The sequence below is a fragment of the Patagioenas fasciata genome, chromosome 15 (assembly GCF_037038585.1).
Source record: "Patagioenas fasciata isolate bPatFas1 chromosome 15, bPatFas1.hap1, whole genome shotgun sequence".
NCBI lineage: Eukaryota > Metazoa > Chordata > Aves > Columbiformes > Columbidae > Patagioenas > Patagioenas fasciata.
Genome location: NC_092534.1, coordinates 4,670,152 through 4,693,178, shown reverse-complemented (window position 1 = coordinate 4,693,178; position 23,027 = coordinate 4,670,152). Strand labels below are relative to the sequence as shown.

At 50.6% G+C, this 23,027-nt stretch overlaps 4 protein-coding genes across 9 annotated transcripts in view; 3 read left to right on the top strand and 1 right to left on the bottom strand.

Annotated features, from left to right (window-relative positions):
- Nucleotides 1-1,907, bottom strand: part of NPRL3 (NPR3 like, GATOR1 complex subunit) — a 43,077-nt gene extending 41,170 nt beyond the window's left edge. For 2 of the 5 annotated variants that reach the window (XM_065850672.2, XM_065850671.2), the window contains exons 1-2: nt 1,806-1,907; nt 312-381 (exon numbers count right to left, since the gene is read on the bottom strand). Coding sequence is in view for 3 of the 5 variants with exons in the window: in XM_065850669.2 (XP_065706741.1) it covers nt 312-381; nt 1,724-1,841 (188 nt within the window). In the remaining 2 variants the exon portion in view is untranslated. Of the gene's footprint in view, nt 1-311; nt 382-1,723 lie in introns of all 5 variants that reach the window. The other 3 variants (XM_065850669.2, XM_071815262.1, XM_065850670.2) reach the window with 2 other exon arrangements.
- On the top strand, nt 1,349-8,535 carry LOC136108639 (hemoglobin subunit pi). Of its 2 annotated transcripts, XM_065850675.2 has the most exons (4): nt 1,349-1,425; nt 6,312-6,479; nt 7,504-7,708; nt 8,258-8,535. In XM_065850675.2, exons 2-4 carry the CDS (start codon nt 6,385-6,387, stop codon nt 8,384-8,386), a joined length of 429 nt encoding a protein of 142 aa, XP_065706747.1. In that variant the 5' UTR covers nt 1,349-1,425; nt 6,312-6,384; the 3' UTR covers nt 8,387-8,535. The 2 variants fall into 2 exon arrangements, with proteins under 2 accessions (XP_065706747.1, XP_071671366.1); XM_071815265.1 differs by lacking the exon at nt 1,349-1,425 and having other exon boundaries at nt 6,252-6,479.
- Nucleotides 8,536-10,882: 2,347 nt separating this feature from the next.
- LOC136108670 (hemoglobin subunit alpha-D) lies at nt 10,883-11,631 on the top strand. Its single transcript, XM_065850725.2, has 3 exons — nt 10,883-11,032; nt 11,147-11,344; nt 11,449-11,631. Exons 1-3 carry the CDS (start codon nt 10,944-10,946, stop codon nt 11,582-11,584), a joined length of 423 nt encoding a protein of 140 aa, XP_065706797.2. The 5' UTR covers nt 10,883-10,943; the 3' UTR covers nt 11,585-11,631.
- A 3,120-nt stretch (nt 11,632-14,751) lies between these two features.
- LOC136108627 (hemoglobin subunit alpha-A) lies at nt 14,752-15,599 on the top strand. The gene is made up of 3 exons (XM_065850647.2): nt 14,752-14,909; nt 15,062-15,266; nt 15,371-15,599. The coding sequence occupies exons 1-3, from the start codon at nt 14,815-14,817 to the stop codon at nt 15,497-15,499; spliced, it is 429 nt and encodes a 142-aa protein (XP_065706719.1). The 5' UTR covers nt 14,752-14,814; the 3' UTR covers nt 15,500-15,599.
- The last annotated feature ends 7,428 nt before the right edge of the window (nt 15,600-23,027 follow it).

The window sequence follows — 23,027 nt, the reverse complement described above, 5'->3', positions numbered from 1 at the left end:
GGTAAAGAAAAGTGGAATTTTGACAAAGTATTAATACCCCTACATTTGAAAAAGTAATACTGCCTTTCTGATGAGCACAAAATACTTGACCTACACCTTGAACAGAAAACAACAGATTCACTAGCATTCCCTCATGAGAAATCCCTCATCATTAAGCATTACTTTGCTCATAACTTGGCATTAAAGCATCTCTTTGCAAGTTGTCTTCTACACAGTCCGACAGAATTCGCCTACTGAACTAACACGCAAGAGAACAAGAGGCCACCTCTCTCGTTTCAAACTCTTGGGCAAGGAGAAGTGTTTTTCCCTACCTGGAGTCCCCATCTTGATCTTCTGTGGTGTCACCAGAGCTGTTCACAGCATATCGACTCCTTGGTTTATCTGAAACAAAGAACAAGGACAGCTTTTTCAAGAAATGATCTCCCTAAACTGTTCATTAAAATAAGTGCACTAGGAAAATACTTCAGCATTAAGAGAATACTTGTCTGTGCCCTTTTAAAAATTACCTATAACAGTGATCCAACAAAAGCAATATTAAAAGCAGAAAGCCCCTTCCCTTTCAGGCAGAAGTACCAGATCTTGTTTTTTCTACTCTCACTCAAAACCACATCAAAAATAGGAGAAAGAGGTTTACATTTTGGGGAATAAAGAAGAGAAAGCAAAACATTCACAGAAACAACTTTCCTCTCCGGTGCCACGTAACAGTTTGCAGTTTGAGAGAGAGTGAAAAATACAGTTCTGACCAATGTATTTCCCTCATTATTGCTCAGGTTTCAGGACAATGATAATGCTGCAGAACCCCTCCTGCAGTTACAGGTATTGAAATCCTTTACCAACAAAAAGCAGGAGTGTGGCAGGAGGGAACCAGCCAGGCAAATCTCACCCTTTTCAGATTTCACCTATAATAACGAAAAGGGGTTTTAAGACAATTCTTTTGGTAAAATGTGACTCACAACCTAAACAAGAGTGTCAAACATCTCATGAAACATAGCAGCTCACAAGCAACCCAAGTCAAACAGCCTCATCACCCTGCAGCACCATTGGGCCATGGACCAAGACACTCGTCCACCAGCCAGGCTGGGTGGAACCTCGACCCCGGCCATGGCACAGCCGTCCTGCCCCAGACACCATCCTGGATCGGGAACGCTGGAGGCAGAGGAACAACCAACACTGGCACTGCAGAGCCCAGCTGGCACTTGAATGGTCCTGTTTCCCAGGAGAAATTACACCTCCTTCACCCCATTGCTCAACACAAGGGACTAAAGTCGCTTAGTTTCTACCCATTATGGGTTAAAGCTCACTAAGGGTCTTCTGCATCCCCTCTCCCAGCTGGGTGCCTTCACTTCTCACCCTGCCTGCCCCTTCCCTACCGCTCCTAAACCCCACACGGCTTCAGCTGGGCCAGGAACGGCAAGGCAGCACCGGGTCGGTAACCACACCAGGCAATAACGTGCTTCGGTTATCATGGGGTGCAAGGGGTGTGGTGAGGGGCGTGAGGGGCATGGGGGGTATGAGGTGTGTGAGGGGCCCTGGGGGGTGTGAGGTGTGTGAGGGGCGCCAGGCGCGCACGGGGGGTATGAGGCACGGGGGGCTGTCCCACAGGGGTGCGTGCGGGACACCACAGGGGACACGGGGCTGCCAGGCCCCACGGCCGAGGCTCCCGCGGGCGCGGGGCAGCCGCAGTCCCCAGGCCGGGCCGGGCCCCGCGGCGTCGCGCACTTACTGGCCTGTGCGGCAGGGTGCTCGGCGCCGCGCTGGAAGGGGAAGCGGAACAGCAGCTTGTTGCCGCGGCTGCCCGAGCTCACCAGGATAACGCTGATGGGGCTGGTGCTCTCCCCCATCCCGGCCCGGCCCGCAGGAAGAGCCGCCCGGCGGTGCCGGCTTCCGCTTCCGCCGCTACCCGGGCCCGGGCCGCGGCTCCGGCTGCCGGCGGGGCGGAGCTGCCGGGGTCGGTGCGGGGCCGCGGGTTCGGGGCTTCTCGGCTGCGGGAAGAGCGCAGCCGTAACCGGCACCTCGCACCCCCACAGCCCCGTTCCCCCAGTGTAGACCAGTGTCCCCAGTTCAAACCAATGCCACCAGTTCAGACCAGCACCTGACACACCCCTAGTCCTGTGCCCCCAGTACAACCCAGTGCCACCAGTCCAAACCAGCACCTCACACACCCACAGCCTCATGCCCCCAGTACAACCCAGTGCCACCAGTTCAGACCAGCACCTCACCCCCTGCCCAGTACTCAATTAGCCCCATGCCCCCAGTTCAGACCAATACTTTCCCATGGACGCCATTCCCCATTCCATGCATCCCCAGTTTAGTACAAAGTGCTTCAAGTGCTGACATCCAACAGTCTCCAGCTCAGCTCAGTGCCCCCAGCACCTCCAGCCCAGCCCTGCACCCCAGCCGGTGCACAGTGGCCTCCCGGGCACCCCAGCCATGGCCCTGGCCCTGGAGCCCTTGTGCAGGGGCTGCCAGAGGCCTGGAGTGCCCATTTATGTTTTTTTCCTTTGGTCTCTTTGGGTCATTCATCGCCTTTCAGCCAGTTCAGCCACTAACAACCCCAGAACTTTTCTAAAAGCTGGTGGCCGAGGGCAGCATGGCCAGGGAGGGCAGCATGGCCAGGGAGGGCTCCCCGCTCCCTCCAGGTCAGACATTACAGGTGCCCACAGGCAGTGGAGGTCAGGCCTCCTGGCTCCCCGGGGAAAGGTGCACTTGACCTTTTTTCTCATGATCCCAGCGGGCTTTACAGCACTGATACAACTTGCCCCATGATTTCTATGAACTTAACTCCTGCCTCTAGATTAGTAAGGATAACTGTCCCTCAGGTAAAGCACAGCTGCCTTGGTGCCTTCATCTTATTTTGTGGTCAACCAAGATCAGAAATTATCAGCAGTTGTGTCAGAGGGTGTCCTGGGTTTTGCATGCAAATTCTTCTGTATTTGATGGCATTATTTAGATATTGGAGCACACTGAGATATTCCCACTCTGGGTTTTGCTCTGCAATTCTCCCCAGGACATGGGGCAGAGATGGGTAGTGGAAGAGGGAGATGAGCACACACAGCACAGGGTGTAATCTGCAGGGCCATTCTCCACAAGGCCAGCGATAGCGACTGAAGCAAGAGAAGGTGTTGCTGAGGGCTCAGAGTTGTCTGAGGGTGATTAAAGAGCAGCTGTATTATCACAGCAGAGCATTCCTCCTGACCCAGTGCTGGGCAGCTACGTTAAAATTTCCCAGTGTGTCTGGTTCAAAGCATAATTGTACTTTCTTAAATAATACATTACAGACAAATTTGTCATTTCCAGGTCTCAGAGGCTGTAGTTTAGTTAAAGTGTTGCAAGCTGATAGGAAATTAAAGAATAAAGCCAGGAAAAAATTCCACTTTTAAGATTTCCAAAATTTAATGCATCCAAAAATTTTCAGAGTTAAAGCAGATGCATGTGCCACCCTATCCACAATAATTCCCTTTGAGGGGGAGGCATTGCCCATGGAGAATATCCCTGATCTCACAGAGGTGCCATTCAGTCAGTCACTGGATTTACAGTCAGGGCTGATCGAAATTATAAACCTGCTTTTATAACAAGCAAATGGGCCTGTTGCTTGCTTCTGCCTTTTAAAATGAGAAACTCTGACAGCCTGCTTTTGGAACGGGATTAAAAAAGAGCTATGTTAATAGTAAAAATCACCTTTGGTGTCACCTTTGGTGAGATTTCACAGGTTCATGACAAAGATTCTTCATCTGCACAAGGGTGGACATTCTGCTACAGGTCTATGAATCATAACTATGAGAAGCAGCAGCAAGAGAGAAAAGCAGTTCTGGTGGGGTTTCCCAGAGCACTATTCATTATCGATCCTCTGACCAGGGGATCACCAGTGATCGTGTTGCCCAACTCTTTGTGCTGCTCAGGCCAAGACCTCTGTGTCTCGTCACCCCATGGGCTGCTGGAGGAACTTGGCTGAGAGGTCCATGCAAGGACAGAGACTGTCACCCTCCATGTCACATTGCAGCACGTGGCCAAGGATCACGCTTGTCCCGCCCGGCATGTTCCTGAGGAGGGTCTGCAGCCATCCCCAGTGCAGCCCTGATCCTGGGCAAGCGATGTGCTCCTTCTAGCAAACCATTGTCTTTGGGCTGCTCCAGCTTTTGTGATAGCACCAGAGTAACTCTCAGAAAATGAATTAAAATTACATAAAGATTTCAGTGATGATGAACCCTTCTGTGTGGGCATCACTCTGATCCTCATGTCTACACAGACCTTAATTCTATAGTTGTGGAGGGTAAATATTAGGTTAAGCAGTGGGCAGCTAAATAGAAAGGAGTCCTGATAGTGCCTGCCGTATCCCCACAAAGGGAATGATAATACAAGATCACCAAACCAAGCCAGGCTTGCAGATCAAGAAGCATCAAGTGCTTTGTGCCTGCCCTTTAGGAAACCCCAAGGTTTCTCCAGGTTCATCTGACAGATCACATCGAGAGATGCTTAGATTCAGAGCCCAGTGCAAAGCACAAGGAGTGGGTCAGAGCCCTTCTGCGAGTGTCACTGCAGTCACCAGAACATTAGAGACAGGAGAGGATACAGCAGCAGCTGTCTGACACCATCCCTACCACTTCTCTAGCTTCACTGGTTCATTCCCACTTGATCCCAGGACACAGTGGCAGAGGCCCAGGAGAGTGGGGTCTGTTTGGGCTGTAAAGTCTACCCAGAGAGGAGAGACGTATCCCCATCTGAAGGGACTAAAGAAATTCCCACCATAAGCACAGCACACATGAGGGCGTAGCTCTCACCCCAGTCCCAACACCTGCCAGCAGTCAGGTTCCCCTGCCCAGCAGCGCAGGACAGCCACGCCAGGGTTGCCAAGAGAGGATACAAGTTTGGTGCGTGCTCCTCTGTGACATCTGTGCTTTCATACAGATAACCATAGGCTGGACATGCCGCAATGTACGCAGAAGCCAAGTGTCATTAGATCCCTAGAAGGGCTTTCCTCTTAACAGGACAGCCGTGTCTGGGAGCATCGTCTGTAGCCACCTGTAGTATTGCTGTAAAATGCAGACATATTTTGGCAAGGAATCTGCCTTATACATATCAACCTTCTCCACGCAAGGTGCAAGGCTATTTGGGCAGAGAGCACTATCTGACCTCTCTGGCTGCACCAGCCAGCTTTCCATGCACAGTGCCAGCACCCGGCAGTGGTGTGTACGGCCGCTGTAGTTTATCAGGGGGCAGAGAGATTTACCGCTGCTGCATGCGCTGGCAGGATATTCATTCCCTGAGGTTCAGCAACAGCCATCTCCAGGAGAGTATTTCTTTGACACTTTGCCCACTTATCCGTGATTACAGGCTTGCCTTTGCTTGGTTGGTTCTTCACCCATCAAGTGTGACCATGCCCTGAAGCTACAAGGCATCGATCATGGGACCAGGCTTTCCTGTGCGTGTCCATCATTTAGCACAGCACATACCAGCACTGGCCGTGCTGCTGAGGACTGTTTTACAGTACAAAGGATAATTAACAGTAAGATCACACAGCTATAAATCAAAGATGTGCAGTATGAGGCATTTAGTAATGAAAAAAAAGAATCTGACTGGGCTTTCACACACACACACACACACACACATTTTTCTAGGACCCTACTCAATTTCGTAAGCTCCATCTCCTTGTATCCATAGAAGTCATTAGTACTGGTGCTGTTATAAGTAATACAAATTACAGAGTGCATCCCCAATTCTTTGCAAGAGGTTGGCAAAGTGAAGTCCTGGAAGCGCTGAAGCAAGCGGCAAAATCTCCACTGATTCCCACAAAATCAGGGTCTCAGTCCCCCTCTGAATTATAATGCACATCACCCAGCCTGTCCCTAGCACTACTCAGGAAACATTTTATATAAAATATAGGGCCACGTGGCAGCCATATACATTGGAAGTGTATGATTTGACACAGAAAGGCCCACTCTTGTGTTTGCATCTGTGATGCAAGGAAGAAAATGCAGATTTTTCTCCAAGCTCCAAAGTATGCTTGAAGTCCGTATGCTCCTCAGCTTAAAGATGTGTCCTAATGCACTGCTGCTGCAATTTTCCAGCATTATCTCTCTGTTCATGTATCAATATGTGTCCAGACAATTTCTTTGGGCCACATGGCCGTTACATTCAGAAGCAAGAAGCTGATAACACCAGCAAGCAAGGAGGCCAGTGCACTGACCCTTGCTGAAATAGGCATTGTTTCACGGGGAGATAAGAGTCATCCACCTCCATGGGTGGACCTCTGAGTGACCAATGAGCGTGGACAGGCGCCAAGGGCCGCTCTCCCCTTCCTCTTTATAACCCAGGCTGCCAGGGCGAGGGGTCCAAACCTGCTCTGAGCACTCATTGCCTGAACCCGAGCCTGCATCCGCCTGCACAATGACGCTGACTCAAGCCGAGAAAGCCGCCGTGGTCACCATCTGGGCAAAGGTGGCTACCCAAGCCGATGCCATTGGGGCAGAATCACTGGAAAGGTAAGTCCCCCAGAACCCCTGTCTCTGGCTTTGCTGTTAGCACGCATCTCATGTAAATTTGCACGAGTGAGAGCACACTGGGACTTGGGAGCATTTATGGATGACCGCTATGTCATTCACTATGTAATTTTCTGGAGTAATATCTGTGCTCCTAAATGCTGATAGATGGCATCAAAATTTTACAGCAAAACATAATTTTCTAAGCAATTTAATGGTTTATTTCCCGTTATAGCAATTCAGAAGAATTCACAGCCAGGAATGCTGGTGAGGAATTCAAAGTCATTCATACTCAGTGTCCTGAAGTGGGGTTATCACTGTTATGAAATGAACTTGTTTTTTTGTACAAGTGATGCAGGTTCTGTATAAGTAATGCCACTTCTCTTGCAGTTTCTAGGCACTAAGGGAATAGCAATCCACTAAATTCACTGGCTACTCATATTTCATTGTTCCAGTTGATAAGTAACAAACTTAGGAAACAAGACAACTAGACCCCCTGCAGGGAGTATAGCACAGTAATCCAAAATTCATACAAATTAAGCAAGTTGGCACGAAAGGGAAATTGTTCAGAAATTATTATGTTACTAAAAATTATTTAAATGTCATTTACAGCTCAACATAAAGTATAGCGATATTCCTTCTGGGACTCTGAGTACCCCTCATATCAATTCTGTTTCGCTCAGCTTGCATTAGTTTGAAGATCCTGCAAACCACCTTACAATGTAATATAGGAACTGTAGTGACAATTTGGGGCTATTATTTATTTTAAAATACGCTCACCCCCCCAAATACAAGTTTAGAATTATTTTTAACATTAAATTCTTCTCTAGTATGTACAGATTAGCCCACTGTTTAATCTGCACATACTGCAGAAGAGGTTTAAGAGCAGAAAGGTCTTGATGTAAGCTTCAAGATCTCAAAGCTGTCTTACAGCCACTAGTAGGTTTACACTGCAGTTGCTCTGAGGTTTCACCATCTCACGCATGTCACTTCCACTGCTGAATCTCATTCTCGCGTTTTCCTCCAGGCTTTTCTGCAGCTACCCCGCGACGAAAACCTACTTCCCTCACTTCGACCTCAGCCAAGGCTCAGCTCAGCTTCGTGGTCATGGCTCCAAGGTCATGAATGCCATCGGGGAAGCTGTGAAGCACATTGATAACATCAGAGGCGCTTTGGCCAAACTCAGCGAGCTGCATGCTTACATCCTCAGGGTGGACCCCGTGAACTTCAAGGTGAGTGAGCACGGAGACTTTCAGGGGTGAAAACTGCCATCGCAGAATTAGTGACCACAGATCATTTTGCCTAATGGCAGCTGGATGACCGCCTGCACTGCACAACCTTGTCAACTCCTGTCACTGCTAGTTCCCCACCTCATTTTTAACCTGAGGTTGGATCTTCTGATGACAGATCAGGTCTAGTTCAAACTCCTACGGTTTGCGTTAGACAGACTCAAGCTTCTACTGCCTTTGTTGTAATTTATGAACCTCTCTAGTCAAGTTATATTTCCTGGCTTGAACAAAGTAAGTTCTAAACCTTTCCACTTTGTTGCATTCCCTTGGGGAGGAAGGGACATCTGGAAAGCAGGAGTGGTATCAAGCAGGGCTTTTTGCCCTATGCCAAAGGCAACTCTGCTTCTTCAGGCACAGCATCAGGCAGCAGTGCTACCTGGTTGGGACACGCAGTTGTCATCCCAGAGCACGCTGGGAACAAGGTCCCTTGCAGACCCCGAGACTGACATCTGTTACTGATTATGCCGGATTGTATTGTGTTTTCCCTTACAGCTGCTTTCCCACTGTATCCTGTGCTCTGTGGCTGCCCACTATCCCACTGACTTCACCCCAGAAGTTCATGCTGCGTGGGACAAGTTCCTGTCCAGTGTCTCCTCTGTCCTGACCGAGAAGTACAGATAAATGGCCTCCACAGAGGGTGAGGGATGCACAGCCGTGGTGCACCTCAGCTGCCAGGCTCTGGGGTATTCACCCCTTCCTATGCAGTCCTCTCAAATCCCCTATGCAGAGGCTTGGTCATCTGCAAAACTCAATAAATAATTCAAACGTGAGCTATGGTCTGTGTGCTTTCATCTCCATGCCTTCTACCTACACTTAACTGTTCAGGCAGGGGTGTTCTGAAATGTCTACACAATATGGAGGGGAAAATACTAAGCTGTGTAAATTAATGTACTAATTTGTCTACTAATGAATTCATGTACTAATTCAATGGCAATAACATAATATTCAGTGGGAATAACATAACATTGAGCAGAAGCCCAGAACAGGTTATAGCCTTGTGACTGCTACTGCTCACCAAAGATACATCCACCAAAGACTGTTTCCAGGCTGATCAGGAAACAGTCTTTTACCCTGCTAGGATATTCAATGGACCCACATTTTTTGTTTGGCCTACCTAAAACCCATTGTAGCCTGTTGTGAATAAAACCTACATTGCCATATGTTGAGATTGTGCCCAGAGCGATGCTGGGCATTGTCTTCTGCTGCTTCTCTCCACGGGGTATGGATAAGGTATCTGATGTGCTTCATGAAGACCTTGGACTATCACACCTGCTAGACAAGTTTGGTAAAGGGACCATCCCCTCAGCTTGACATCTCTCATTTTCATACAGGGAAATTTACATGCATTTGAAATTTGGAAGTACTAGCGGCCACTGGAGATCAGTGTTGATGGCATCTGGGGAACCACAAATTCCAAGGGTTTCTCTGGAAAGCAGTGACAGGGAAGAGTGCAGAACTGATGGTCATCCTGGGGAAGCACAGCGATCCTCCACACGTACCTGTTGTGGGTTGACTCTGGTGGACAGCTAAGTACTACACAGGCATTCACTCGCCCCCTCAGCAGGATGAGGGGAATAGGTAAAGAAGAATAAAAGCAAGAAAACTTGGGAGTCAAGATCAAGCAAACATACAAATGTAAATAATTGTTTAGTAAGTGACGAATAAGTGGAAGAAGGTGAAAAAAACAAACCAAATCAAACCAAACCAAACCAAACCAAACCAAGTGATGCAAAGGCAATCACCCATCACCTCCTGTGGGCAGACCAATGCCCAGCCAGTTCCTGAGCAAAAAAAAGGGTAACCACCCTAAAACCCCTCAAAACCCCTTATTTTCTCTTTTATTGCTGAGCATGTTGTTATATGGTACAAAACACCTCTTTGGTTAGTTGGGATCATCTGCCCATCTATGTCTCATCTCAGCATATCATGCACCCCAAAATCTACTCCTTGTGGGGGCGGAGTGGGAAGCAGAGATGGCCCTGATGCTGTGCAAACGCTGCTCAAGGAAAAGCCAGAGCATCAGTGGCTGGCTGGGTCAAACGTCTAAAGCACTGCACCATGTGAGCTGCTGTGAAGAAATTTATTAATCAGGTTACATTTACTGCTCATGCCTGTCTCAGAGGAATTCTGACATAAAAAGGTGGGCACAAATTCTTAAGCACACTCTGATTGACAACCTGAGCTGGCACTACAAGCTGTGGTCCTCATCCCATTTACAAAATTTCGAGACTGTGTTTGGGCAAGGTGGAGAGAGTGCAGAAGTTCTGAAGCCACTAAATTTCTCTAAATGTGTTTAGAGCAGCTTTTCAAACATGCTACATTTGTGGGTCTCGGGTAACCCAAACATTTAAACCCACAACTGAGGTGGTAGGTCAGCAATTGGTGTATCCCTAACTCCAAGTTTGTACCAAAGACTTTAACAGAGGCTGAGTGAAGGATGTGACAGTCACCAACCACCATATGCCCTACCAAATGTCCCAGTGTTTACAGAGGGGTAGCAACACACACTGGGGTGGGAAGAAGTGAAGACCAGGCCTGACAAGCATCACAGGATGGATTTTGGGAAGTCCATGCACCCGAAAAGGAGGTTCTTCCCTGCTCAGGTCTCTCCAGGATGCTGGGGAGATGCTGTTTCCTGTGGTAGATCCCCAGCATGAACCAGGAGGGCTTGTTCATGGCTCCTGCCCTGAGGCTTGCAGTGTCTTTGGGTGGAGAGGGGATGGATGCACTGGGGTCTGGAGGACATGAGGGACTGGGGACACTGCGATCCACTCTAACACCTGCAGAGAAAGGGAGGACCCTGGCCTGGCCAGAAGGGAATGGTGGATCCCAACAGGAGGCTTGAGGATATGCAGGTTGGTGAGGTCGAGGCTGTGGCACCCTTGGGACATGCCCATGGCTGCTGTTGACCATGGGGCAGCTCGGCCAAGCACTGCCCCCAGCCCCCAGCCCAGCGTGGATCTGGTGCAGTGCGGCACATCAGGGCAGGACAGCCAGGCCCCATTGGGGCCCCCTCGGGGCTGGGCCTCCCAGGGCAGTCGGGGCCCCCTGAGGCAGTGGCCCCCCACCCCTTGGTGCCGATAAGATAACGCTGGGGTGGAGGTGCCGGCCACTATAAGAGGATGTCCCGGTGGGCCCTGCTACCACCGAGCCCTGTCCGCCACCCCCAGCCGCCACCATGCTGACCGACTCCGACAAGAAGCTGGTCCTGCAGGTGTGGGAGAAGGCAATCCGCCACCCAGACTGTGGAGCCGAGGCCCTGGAGAGGTGCGGGTTGAGCTTGGGGAACCCACGGGCAAGGGGGGCGAGTGGGTGAGAGCTCCACAGGGGCTGCTGGGGGGGTTCGGCTGGGGGTCAGCACTGACCATCCCACCCCCGCAGGCTGTTCACCACCTACCCCCAGACCAAGACCTACTTCCCCCACTTCGACCTGCACCATGGCTCCGACCAGGTCCGCAACCATGGCAAGAAGGTGTTGGCCGCCTTGGGCAATGCTGTCAAGAGCCTGGGCAACCTCAGCCAAGCCCTGTCTGACCTCAGCGACCTGCATGCCTACAACCTGCGTGTCGACCCCGTCAACTTCAAGGCAGGCAGGGGACGGGGGTCAGGGGCCGGGGAGTTGGGGGCCGGGGACCTGGTTGGGGGTCTGGGGGCTGTGTCTGCGGTACTGAGCCCTGTTTTACCTTGCAGCTGCTGGCACAGTGCTTCCACGTGGTGCTGGCCACACACCTGGGCAACGACTACACCCCGGAGGCACATGCTGCCTTCGACAAGTTCCTGTCGGCTGTGTGCACCGTGCTGGCCGAGAAGTACAGATAAGCCATCGCTCATGCCGAAGTGCCATCAATAAAGACACCTTTGCTGCAGCATCGTGTCCGTCTGTGCTGGGGCCGGGGGCCTGGGTGGGCTGTGCTCCTGTGGGAGGGAAGGAGGCGGTGGAACAGGGGGCAGCGCTGGCCATGGGCTCCCTGGGTGCCCCACCAAGAGCCTTGCCCACTTCCACACCCCCCTCTCCAGCTTGGGATGTGGCTGATGTTGGTAGCAGGGCCAGCGTGATGGAGCTCAGCCTGTCACCTCGCCATGCCTGCACCCCTCTGGGGAGCGGAGGCTGAAGATGAAGAAAAGCGGTTCTTGCATCCCCTTGAAGGATTCTCCAGGAGGGTAGGATTAATCCTTCCTGGCTCCATCTATCATGACTGTTGTTTAGGACTTTACTGGGGACACTGTTGGAGCTGAATGCCTGCATGAGCTCCAAAGGCAATCAGAAAAGTTCATGAAGTGAAAAATATCCACCACAGACTACTAAGCACAAACAGCGTTCTTGGGCTCAAGCCCCTGAGCCACAAATCCCAGTGACTGCCAGGGAAGTGCCCCCATGCCTGGCTTGTGTGCTGGTTTGGCTGAACTGAGGTAACTTTCCATGAGGTTAGTTAACTTTCTTATTGATAATTAGCATGGCCCTTTGTTTTTTAATGTAGTTTGAGAACAGTAATATAGCACCTTGGGACAGTGTTAACATTTTCTTCCAGTAACTCTCCAGTGTTTGGGATTTGGCATGAAAGAAATGTAAGAACTCACTGATGTTGATACTTATTGATAGGGAAGACAAGGTCATCCCTCAGTTTCTCATGTTTTGCAAGTAAGCAGGTATATAATGCAAGGAGGAGCGGATACAAGACAGCTGACTCAGGTTGGCCAACATAAGTATTCAATACCATGAACATCACGTTCCATATTTAAGCAAGAAGTTTCTGGGAACAGCTCTTTCCTCAATGGCCGCCGTCCCTGGGGGGGTCCTGCTCCTGTCCCTGTTCCCCAGACCTGGTTCCAGCACCTTCCCTGTGTCCTGCTGTTGGTCTCTGCACCTTTACTGAACTTGCTGTGCTTGCACTGTCCACCTCTGGTGTTCATTGCTGGGAACACGTGTTCTACTGGCTAAATATTTGCTTTGTTTCTTTTTTCTTTTACTATTATTTTATTAAAGCTGTTTCTATTTCAACCCACAAGCATTTCCTCCCCTTTCCCTCCAGAGAAGAAAAGGCGAGTGAGCAACCGTTTTGCTGTTTAGCTGCTGGCCCAGCACTGAACAGCAGCACGCTGGGTGTCTGCTCTTCCCCTGGCACCCAGGCAGGGTGAGAGAGGGGCAGGTAGAGTCACGGTCTAGCACAAGGCCACCAGTTTCAGCAGTTTGGAGTCTGAATTAAAAAAAAATAAAATCATTGTGTTTAGATCACAGGTGATGGGTTAGGAGATAACGAGCTGGTCTTTGGTTTGTTCTGTGCTGTGATACCAGAGGGAGAAGAGTGTTGTGAGGGGTGGGAGAAGGTGCATGAAGAACAGTTTCTGTGGTGGCCAAGCGCAGGCAGCAGCCAGGTAATGGGCACACGAGGACCCTGCCTGCGTAGAAACATGGGACTATGCCAGCCCATGCTTCCCCAAGTGCACGCGTGGGCCCACAGTGCTTTTCGTGCATCCTTAGACACATCCCAGTCTACATCCCAGTGTCTTCCTGTGCATTTACACCCATTTACTCTTGTGTCACCAGTTTGAAGGGCTCTTCTGCCTCTGCTGTTAGTCCCCATGATGCAGACAGAGGCAGCAGACGCACCACCCCAAATGCTGTTTCCCTGGGCTCTGATTCCCAGAAGATAGGCCCCTCCGTCCTCCCCTCCTCCCCTGCTCTGGAAAGGTGCCAGCTCGAGCTAATCTCCCCTGAACATAAATGATAAGAACCATCAGCCATGGAGGAAACACGGGTGTGAACTCTCCCCTGCCTGCCTGCGCCACCTTTTGAACCTACTGGAAGCACTGCAGCCCTCCTCACCTTCCTCACCCTCCCTATCTTCCTCACCATCCCCATCTTCCTTGCCTTCCTCACCATCATTTGAGGCTCACAGGGCTCACCATGGGCTGCTGCAGCCCTGCGTGCCTTCCTCCCCCGGCTGTGAGCTCCTGCTGCTGGAGGCCAGTGCTTCCATCAGTGCCCAGCACTGATCCCTGTGGCTCTGCTGAGCGTCCCCTGGCACAGGAGCCAGGGTGACCCGGTCCACCGCGGCACTGGGGTTGGCACAGCACATGTGCAGGAGAGAGGGCTGGGGCAGGGAAACTCCAGGGTTTGTATGCAGAGTGGTGCAGCTGTGGTTTGGGGAGCAGGAAGAGGGCACACGCTTTGGGGTACACTGTTTTGGGGTGCACTGAGGGAACGAGAGCAGTAGGTGCAGTCAGGCAATATGGATGTGTGTATAGGGGCTGCACTGGATGGCAGTGTGTGTATAGGGGCAGCGTGTGTGGGCAGAGACAGTGTGTGCACAGGGGCTGCGTTGGATGGCAGCGTGTGTAGGGGCACTGTGCATACAGGGGCAGCTCGTGTGTGCGCAGAGGCTGTGTTGGATGGGTCATGCACGTGCAGGTGCCCACGGGGCAGCATGTGGGTGTTGGGGGCGCTGGGCAGGTTCAATCTGTGAGGCACAGGCTCCCACCATGCTATTGAAGTTATAATCCCACTCCTCTATTGCTGTCCCCTCCATCCTGCCCGCTTGTCCCCGCCAGAGCACATGCGGGCTGTGCCAGGGCTGCCTGCGCCCAGGGGACCCAAGTCAGACCTGGTTCCGAGCCCTGAACCCAACCTGTGCCGGGGGGGAGACAGACTCCTCCACCTGTGCCACTGAAGACCGTAAACCTAACCTGAAGCCTAAACCTAAAACTAAACCAAAGCCTAAACCTAAACCTAAGCCTAACGTCAGTCTGTGCCAGAGGGGATGGACCACCCAACCTGCGCTGATGTGATCCTTGGCCCTAATCCTGACTCGAAACCCATCAGGTGGCGGGGGCCAGATCCCCCCCAGCCGGTGCCGGTGCCGCGGAGCGGAGCGGGGTGCGGTGCTGGCCGGGGGGGCGGCTCCGCCTGGCCGGGCTCCAGCGGCGGCGGGGCCGGAGCGGGGCGGGCCGGGCCGTGCCGGGGGCGGGCGCTGCCCCGACACCGCATATAAGGGACAGCGGCGGCCAGCGAGGGCACCCGTGCTGGGGGCTGCCAACGCGAAGGTGACACCATGGTGCTGTCTGCCAACGACAAGAGCAACGTGAAGGCCGTTTTCGGCAAAATCGGTGGCCAGGCCGGTGACTTGGGTGGTGAAGCCCTGGACAGGTACGTCATCCATCATTACCCCATCTCTTGTCTGTCTGTGACTCCCTCCCATCTGCCCCCATACTCTCTCCATCCATAACTGTCCCTGTTCTATGTAGCCCTGGCTCTGTCTCATCTGTCCCCAACTGTCCCTGATTCCCTCTGTCCTCCAGGCTGTTCATCACCTACCCCCAGACCAAGACCTACTTCCCCCACTTCGACCTGTCACATGGCTCCGCTCAGATCAAGGCGCACGGCAAGAAGGTGGCAGATGCGCTGGTTGAGGCTGCCAACCACGTCGATGACATCGCTGGTGCCCTCTCCAAGCTCAGCGACCTCCACGCCCAAAAGCTCCGTGTGGACCCTGTCAACTTCAAAGTGAGCATCTGGGAAGGGGTGACCAGTCTGGCTCCCCTGCTGCACGCACCCCTGGCCACCCCCTCGCCTCACCCCCTTGGTCACCATCTCCTTTTGCCTTTCAGCTGCTGGGTCACTGCTTCCTGGTTGTGGTGGCCATCCACTTCCCCTCTCTCCTGACCCCGGAGGTCCATGCTTCCCTGGACAAGTTCGTGTGTGCTGTGGGCACCGTCCTGACTGCCAAGTACCGTTAAGATGCGGCAACATGGCTAGAGCTGGACACAACCCACTGCCAGCCCTCCAACAGCGAGCAACCAAATGATCTGAAATAAAATCTGTTCCATTTGTGCTCCATCCTTGGCGTCCTGCTCTGATTGCTGCCTGTGGGGAGGGAGTGGGAGAGATCTGCGCTGGGGGTCCAAACAGGGGGTCCCCCTGCCAAGTGGGCATGTAGGTGAAATGGGCTCTTGTTTTGGTGTCTCTGAGAGGAGGCAGCCTTTGGGTGGTGGTGGTGCAGACACTGCTCTGCTAGCTGTGGAGCTCTGGGAGCAAGTGAAGCATTTACAGGCACTTGGTGGAAGGGAACAGCCAGAGTCTGACTCTTGAGAGCTCTCTGCAGCTCCAGCCTGTCCTGGCCTTCCCACCAGCACACCATGCTGAAATCTCCTCTTGCCACACCAGCCCCACACACCTGTTGTCCCTTCTCAGGCCAAGCTGCTGGAGATCATCTCCTGCTAGAAGTTTTTGCAGGAGACAGGAGGTGCAGGTGCTCCCAGTGCCTATGATCCTCTGTGTGGTGGCATGGTGAGGACAATCTGAGGACCTTCAAGCGCGTGGGCATCTCTCTGTGCATCCCCAACATGGAGGGCTGTGTGGCATTGTAGGACTTCTTCTGTTTCCACGCAATGCTGCATTGCGGGGATGTCACTTTGGAGGTGGGCTGGCAGGCTGGGGGAGACAGCGGGCATGGGGGACTGCAAGGGGAGCAGATGAGGCTCAGCCTCAGATCCTGCTTTTTGAGCGCTGAACCCCAGTGGTGTAAGGGTGTCAGGGCAGGAAAATGAGCACAGGCAGCAAAGTGGTGCTGAGTGCCACAGTGCTGGTGTCAGTGGAGCCCCTGGCCCTTATCACAGCATGCAGGGGTGGCCATGGCTGGGGGGCTGCAGGCAGCTGATAAAGAAGAGCGTGGGCTCTCCTCCAGCTGTGGGTGTGGTGGGAGACGGGGTAGCAGATAGTCCTGGAGGGCTACAGCCTGCCAGGTGCTGAGTAAGGCTGCCCGGTCCCTGCCAGGGTTGGGAGGTGCTTGGGGTGAAGGTTTGAGAAAGCCCCAGTGTACGTGGCCCAGCAGAGCCAGAGCACAGAGCCAAGGCAAGGTCGCTGTGGGCCCCTTTACTCCCTGGCACTTACAAGGATGAATGCTTGCCACAGCCCCACAGCCTCCAGTCACCATCAACGGCAGGAGAGACCCCAAATGAGAGAGAGGGACACCCACTAGCCCCCAGGGTTTCTCTTGCAAAGCACCATAGGCATCATGATCCCAGCTGCCCACCACACCTGGGCACCGTGAGAAGGGGAAGAGAAAGCTGGTCAGATATCAAATCCAGCACAGGATTGAGATGCTCCAAACCTGGCCACAGAGGATGCTCATGGGGTCTTTATGTACATGGTGTGTCCCTAACAGGGAAGGTGGAAGAGCAAGGTAGGGACAGTATGTGCATGGAGGGGGAGGAGGTGGCAGTTGTCCCCGCTGCCTCTGCGAGACCTTTGCTTCCAACTGCTCCCATGCCGTGTTGTGTCCTTGGGCAGCACATGGCGTGTGGCAGTGTGCTGCATCCTGGCTCTGTGGCGCTTTCCCAGGGATCTGCCTGACCAGAGACCCACTGAGCTCCCAAGAGCCGGGGAGTTTTGTCCCAGCCATTTGTCCCTGCCGCCACCAGATGGGGACCTCAAGCCGTGGTGTTTTATCGGGGCAGGCAGAGGGTGCAGAGGGCCAAGCCTTGGTCCTGCCTGCAGGGCTGAGCTGGAGCCTCCAGGCAGGGAGGAGCAGGCTGCCAGGATGCGCTTCCAGCCAGCCCCAGGTCCAGAGCATGCTGGGGACACTGGTGCCAGCTCAGAGGGGTGCAGGCGCCCTCCCCAGCAGCCCATTTCCAGTGCTGGATGCTCCAGCATCTCCCTGCCTCATAGCACAGGGGCAAGTGAGTCCTGTGCTCCCTTCACTGCATGTCCCTTGGTGGCCATGGCTTCATGTGCCCCAGGACACAGCCTGCCCCACAGGTCAGACACACTGGCAGCAGCTTTCTAAAGCTGGGCCCTCCCTGAGCTGGCGTTCCTGCCCAGCACCACAGAACAGCAGAGCTCGGCAGCGGGGCAGGGCAAATCTTCCCCCACTGCCTGCCCGGGTTGGTTTTGCAGCTTCTGTTGCTGCAGCCCTGTTGCTGAGGAGGTGGAGGCATCTCTGCACTGCTACAATCGCCCGGAATGGCACCAGGAGACATAAAGGATGTGAACTTTGTGGGGCAAAGCCCCCCGACCCAGGCCATGGCAGCGCTCAGGAGGCAGAGTCCCAGCAGGTACTTTCAGGGGAATATCTTCAGGTGAGACAAAAGCCTGTTCTGATGTCTACACTATTTGGAGGCCTTTCTCGCCACCCATCAACATTCTTTCTTGATTGGCAAAGCATCTATGGTTGTAAGACATGCACAGAACAACATAATATTTTGTCATATGATAGTCACCATACGATAGTTCGTTTTTATTGAAAGAGAAAATAAAATGACATCAGGAAACAAGCTTGATGGCTATGTCTTACCTAATCACAACACTTTTACCAGTCTCTTGAGTGGTTGCAAACAGTGTTGTCCAGGTAGCTTGGACGCTACTCTTATTAATATCTGGTAAAAAGTCATGGCCCTAGAGCATGCCTCCTGAAAAGGGACAGAGAAGCACATGCTTCTGGAGGAGGTCAAGCATTCTGGGGGAGTTTACCAGAAATTTCCCATCCAAAATTTAGCCAAGAAGAAGCGGGAAGATGTGGATCTGGTTTATTGCTGGAAGCTGATCTTAGGACTCCAGTTGAGAGATTCTCTTGCTGGAGAGATGAGGGGCAACATCATGTGTTTTACAAACTGTTCTTCTGTTTACACATCCCACATTGGCATTCAATATGCCAATAGCATAACTCATGACTGATGCAGCCTGTAAGTCTTTTGCTGAAATACCGCTGCATAAGCAGTTTGTTTGCATTATGGTTGGACAGTTCCTCTTTCCTAAATGTCAGGTTTTCCATAGTCAACCGATTTCTCCAATTTGTCTATGTCATTTTGAATTTTAACCCAGTGCTTTGGGGCGCTTGCAGCCCCTCCAGCTCAGGCACATCTGAGAATTTAATAAGCACATTCCCCATTACAACACATAAGTTATTGATGAAGGAACAGTGAATAATAATGTTGAACCAAGGACTGGAATCTGTCACAGAAGGAAAACAGACTTATCCAAAATGATTCACTCTTGGCAATGGCCATGGTTATTACTCATCTCTTTCTTTGATTAAATGTCCCACTGTTTTTTTTTGTGATTTGAAGCTGACTGGTTTATAGTTCCTTGGTTTCCTCCTCTTACCCTGCTAATGATAAAGGACCTTCTTGTCTCATTTCTGCAACCCCATCACCCTCCACAGCTTCCCAAAGATACTGGTTGTGTGGAGATGGGTTTCATCAGTTGCTGAGGTAAGGGCATTTTTTTCAGGCAAACAGTCTGAAATGATAGAAATATAATTTAATTGACACTTTTTAAGATCCTTCCACCTTCTCCACTGGCTATCTTGCCAGTGAGAAAAGGAAAAGTTATTGTAGAAGACAGAAAATAGAGTCAACCTTCACTAAAATGCCAATTGTGAGGAAGCCTCTCAAATATTTTCTCTCCTTCCTAACAGCACAGACTGCTCGCAGCAGAGCAGCCACAGCAGGCACAGCTGTACAAGCACTTCCAGACAGGATGGGGTTGATAAAAACAAATATTGACAGAACTAAAAACACTGTCTGCTCTCCTTTGCCATCACAAAAAGTTTAACATTGCAAGCAACATCTTAGCAAACCTTTCTGCTGGTCCCACTCAAAGTGGACCTGTGAGGAACCCAGGTCCCATTTTGCGAGCTCCAGTGACCAAAAAGTCATTAAACCTCACGAATCCCCTGTCTCTGGAGATGTTCACAACAGAAGCCACATCTTGGATTTTACATCTGGGAGGAGAAGCAGCAGACCTGTGTTAACATGACATTGGCCACTGACGCCTTCTCTGTGCCACCACAGCTCTTTTGGAGCCATTCATCAACTAAATGGCAGAAATTTTCCACAGCCACTTTGCATCGTTTTCCCACTTTCTCTTTGTGGCTGACCGTGTCTTTTTGATGACGAGATCTAGCCGGATTTTCACTCCAATTGTACCACTCACAATCCTTTTCCATGATATTACAGTATTTTTCAGTCAGGCCCGCTTGACATTGTCCAGTGGGCATTGATCAGATTTTCAGCACAGAGATGTGTGTGAATGGAAATGCAAAAACTTTCTTCCTGCTGGTTGCCCCGTCTTCCCATCACACACAAACCAGATCTGAGAAGATCTGAATTTGCTTAGGGATGGTGGAACTGAGAACATAGGCAACATCTACTGGTCAGATCATTGGTTCTTCTCTCCCAGTGTTGTTTTCAGCAGCAGGAGATGCCATCTGGGGAGAGCACATGAGCTCAGCCATTTTTTATTGTGCTCCTCCAGCATCCACAGCAGCAATAATAGCAATTTCAGATGATACATTCCTGTCTGTTGCCTTCAGCATTTGCCTGTTGACCTGCTGCTCATGAATTTGCTTTAGCTTTTACAAACCTGCTGATCCTATTTTTTTCTACAACCTCCTGTGGCAGCAAGTTCCAGAAGTTCATTCTCCCCCACCCCATATAAAGTCCCTTTTATCCATTCTAAACCAATCTATCAGACTCATCAATGGCTTCTTCATGAAGAATCCAATGAGCATCAGATCCACATTCACTTTATGATTTTTTAACATTGGCTCTTTCTGTTCCCCTTTTTCCAGTGAAATATCCCAGCCTTCCCAGGACCTCCTTATACCACAGATGCCCCATCCTCTTGATCATCTCACTTGCTCTGCTCAGGACTCTAAGTCCACTGTGTCTTTCGATCCAGAGACCAAAACTGCACAGATGTGGGTGTACCAAGCTGCTACTCAGCAGACAGAAGATGCCTGTCCTTCTTTTCTGAGAGCCCTTCCTGATGATATCACCACATTTTGCTGGCTTCTTGAATGGCTCCTGCACATCAAGGCTGCAGTTTTGGTGAACCACCAGTGACGACTCCAGCATCTTTTTCCTGAGCTATAATAACCAGTTCAAGTTCAGCCTCCCCTGTTTTAGATTGTGTTTCCCTGTTTGTGTCACTTTACATTTATCTATGCTGAAACAACTGACCTCCTATTTTTCCATCTGTGAATAACTCTGAAAGCTGGACATAGCAAAGCTCCGTGGACTTTATCAAACAGCCTTTCATCAGTCTCCTGCAGTGATGGAGCATCATCTGACGTTTCTGTCCAAAGTTAAAACATGCAACTCTAAGGGCAAATTTTTGATCCATACTCCAGGGACACAGTTCTTCATTATACTCTTCTTTTCCAGACCCCTGTCACAGTGACTTCAATTGGCAATGAGCTGCTGCATCGACACAAATCAATAAGGATCTAGCTGGAAATGGTTGAAACATAGGGTTTTTTACTCCTTTTACCAGAACCAGACAAGCAGAGACAGGGGAGCAGATTGTGCCAGCTCCATGCTCTCCAGAGACCTTTGCGCATGGCCAGGTGGATCCCAACAATGGATTTATGGAAAGCAATACAGCAAAATGTGCATTGTAGCTTCTCGGCCAGAAAGCTTTTATACCTCCTTCAACGGTTGAGCAGCTGAGTGCCTTTATTAATAGTAGAAGTATATTTATCAAAATTCATGGGTCAGCATTGTTAAAGCTCAATAGATTCAATTTGGACAGGTCACTGTTATTTATTTTTCCAGATCACAGATTCAAATGGGGATATTGTCAGTATATAGTCCAGACGTCTCTCCAGGCCTGTTTGAAACACTGTAGGAGATGCACTCCCCAGAGCAGGCTCTTCCTCTTGGGTCAGAGGTCCTGAGGAGGGGCTGAGCTTGAGGACTCATGGACCAAAGAGCAAGAAGCAGATGTGGTGAGCCCTAAGCACTACCCAGGCACCCCTGCTATATTCAGAGCCAAGTGTGTCCCTAAGCCAGACACAAGCCCTGGCCTCGGCACAGCGCTCCCTTAGATTTCAGCATGGACAGAAGCTCACCAGCTGTTTTCTAAACGTTGCAGTTTTTGTTGCCACCACAAGAGGAGGCAAATACCAACACAGCTGGCTGCAGGTCACCGTGCTTCATGGGTGTGGAGGAAACTTCAGCTCCAGCTCTGGAGCAAAAGGGAGACGGAACATTTCACCCTCCCCGGTCCAAACTCACCCCTTCTTCTGAGATTAGTGAGCCAAAGGGGAAAGGAGAAACCCACAGAATCACTAAGCCAATGACAACATTTTGCTGTCCTCAGGTGTCTGGAGCAGCTGTCAGTCTGGAGGTGACATGTCCTACAGCATCCACCACCCCAAACACTTCCAACGAGCACTGGAATGCTTTTCTTGGGGAACAGAAGCACATTCAGCATTGTTGATCTGATTTTGCATTACCATAGGTGAGTTTGAACGGTGCTCAGGTCTCTCAGATCTTTGACTTTGAACTTGGTTTTTAGTCCTTTAAGAGGAAAATAACTATAAGTAGAAACAGCCTTGCAGGAAAGTCATTCATAAGGATTGATTGATGACGAACTGATAGCTTTAAAGTGGAGTTGAAGGCTAAACTAGCACAGAAAAGAATAGAAGGGTTTGTTTGTCATTCTTTCAGAAGAACAATTTTTGAGCAACAGCAAAATCAACTGGGAAAACTCAAAGCTAATGGGGAAGAGACTTGCCTTTCCATAGAGAAAACATTGTAAAATTACTTTATACCCCAAAGAAGCAGGAAGAAGCACGAAAAACAAGAAAGAAAGAGTATAATACCTAACTGGAGTGTGATTTTCTAATATCAAAAATATATTGGGAATAATACAAAGATTATGAAAAATGGAGAGGAGGACTAGCCATTAAAGGAGGCTTTGATTGATGTCTGAAATATGCATGAGTGATGTAAGAACAGATAAATCCATTAAGTTGTGGGTCAAGATCTCAAAGCTTAGTCATAAGGTTTGTTGTAAGTCAGGAGCCGTGTTACAGCAGCATCATGTGGTGCTGAGACCATGGGATTTAGCCTGGAGAAAATGTGGATTAGTGGAGGAACTGTAAGACAGAACTCAAGAAAATAGGGAGATAATAACAGGCATGTTGAAAGGGAATTATTAGGCTGGATGGAAACTGCTGATGGAATCTGACCTTACATCTGGCCTTGGAATTTTTATTAATGGTAAAAACATATTAAAAAAAAAATGTGGGTACTGTTACTATAGAGAAGGCTCAGGATATTATAAGATACTTACATGGCTTCAAGGAGCAACGTAGCAGAAAGGTGATGATATCTTCATGCCCAGAAAAAAGATGAGAGGAAGCCAATACTGTTCTATGCGGGACACGTTCCAGAAGGTGAGCTCTGAACGTTCAAGGATAGTATTGCACAGGGACGAATGGAAATGAACAGGCAGTGAACAAATCTAGGCTGGGAATTA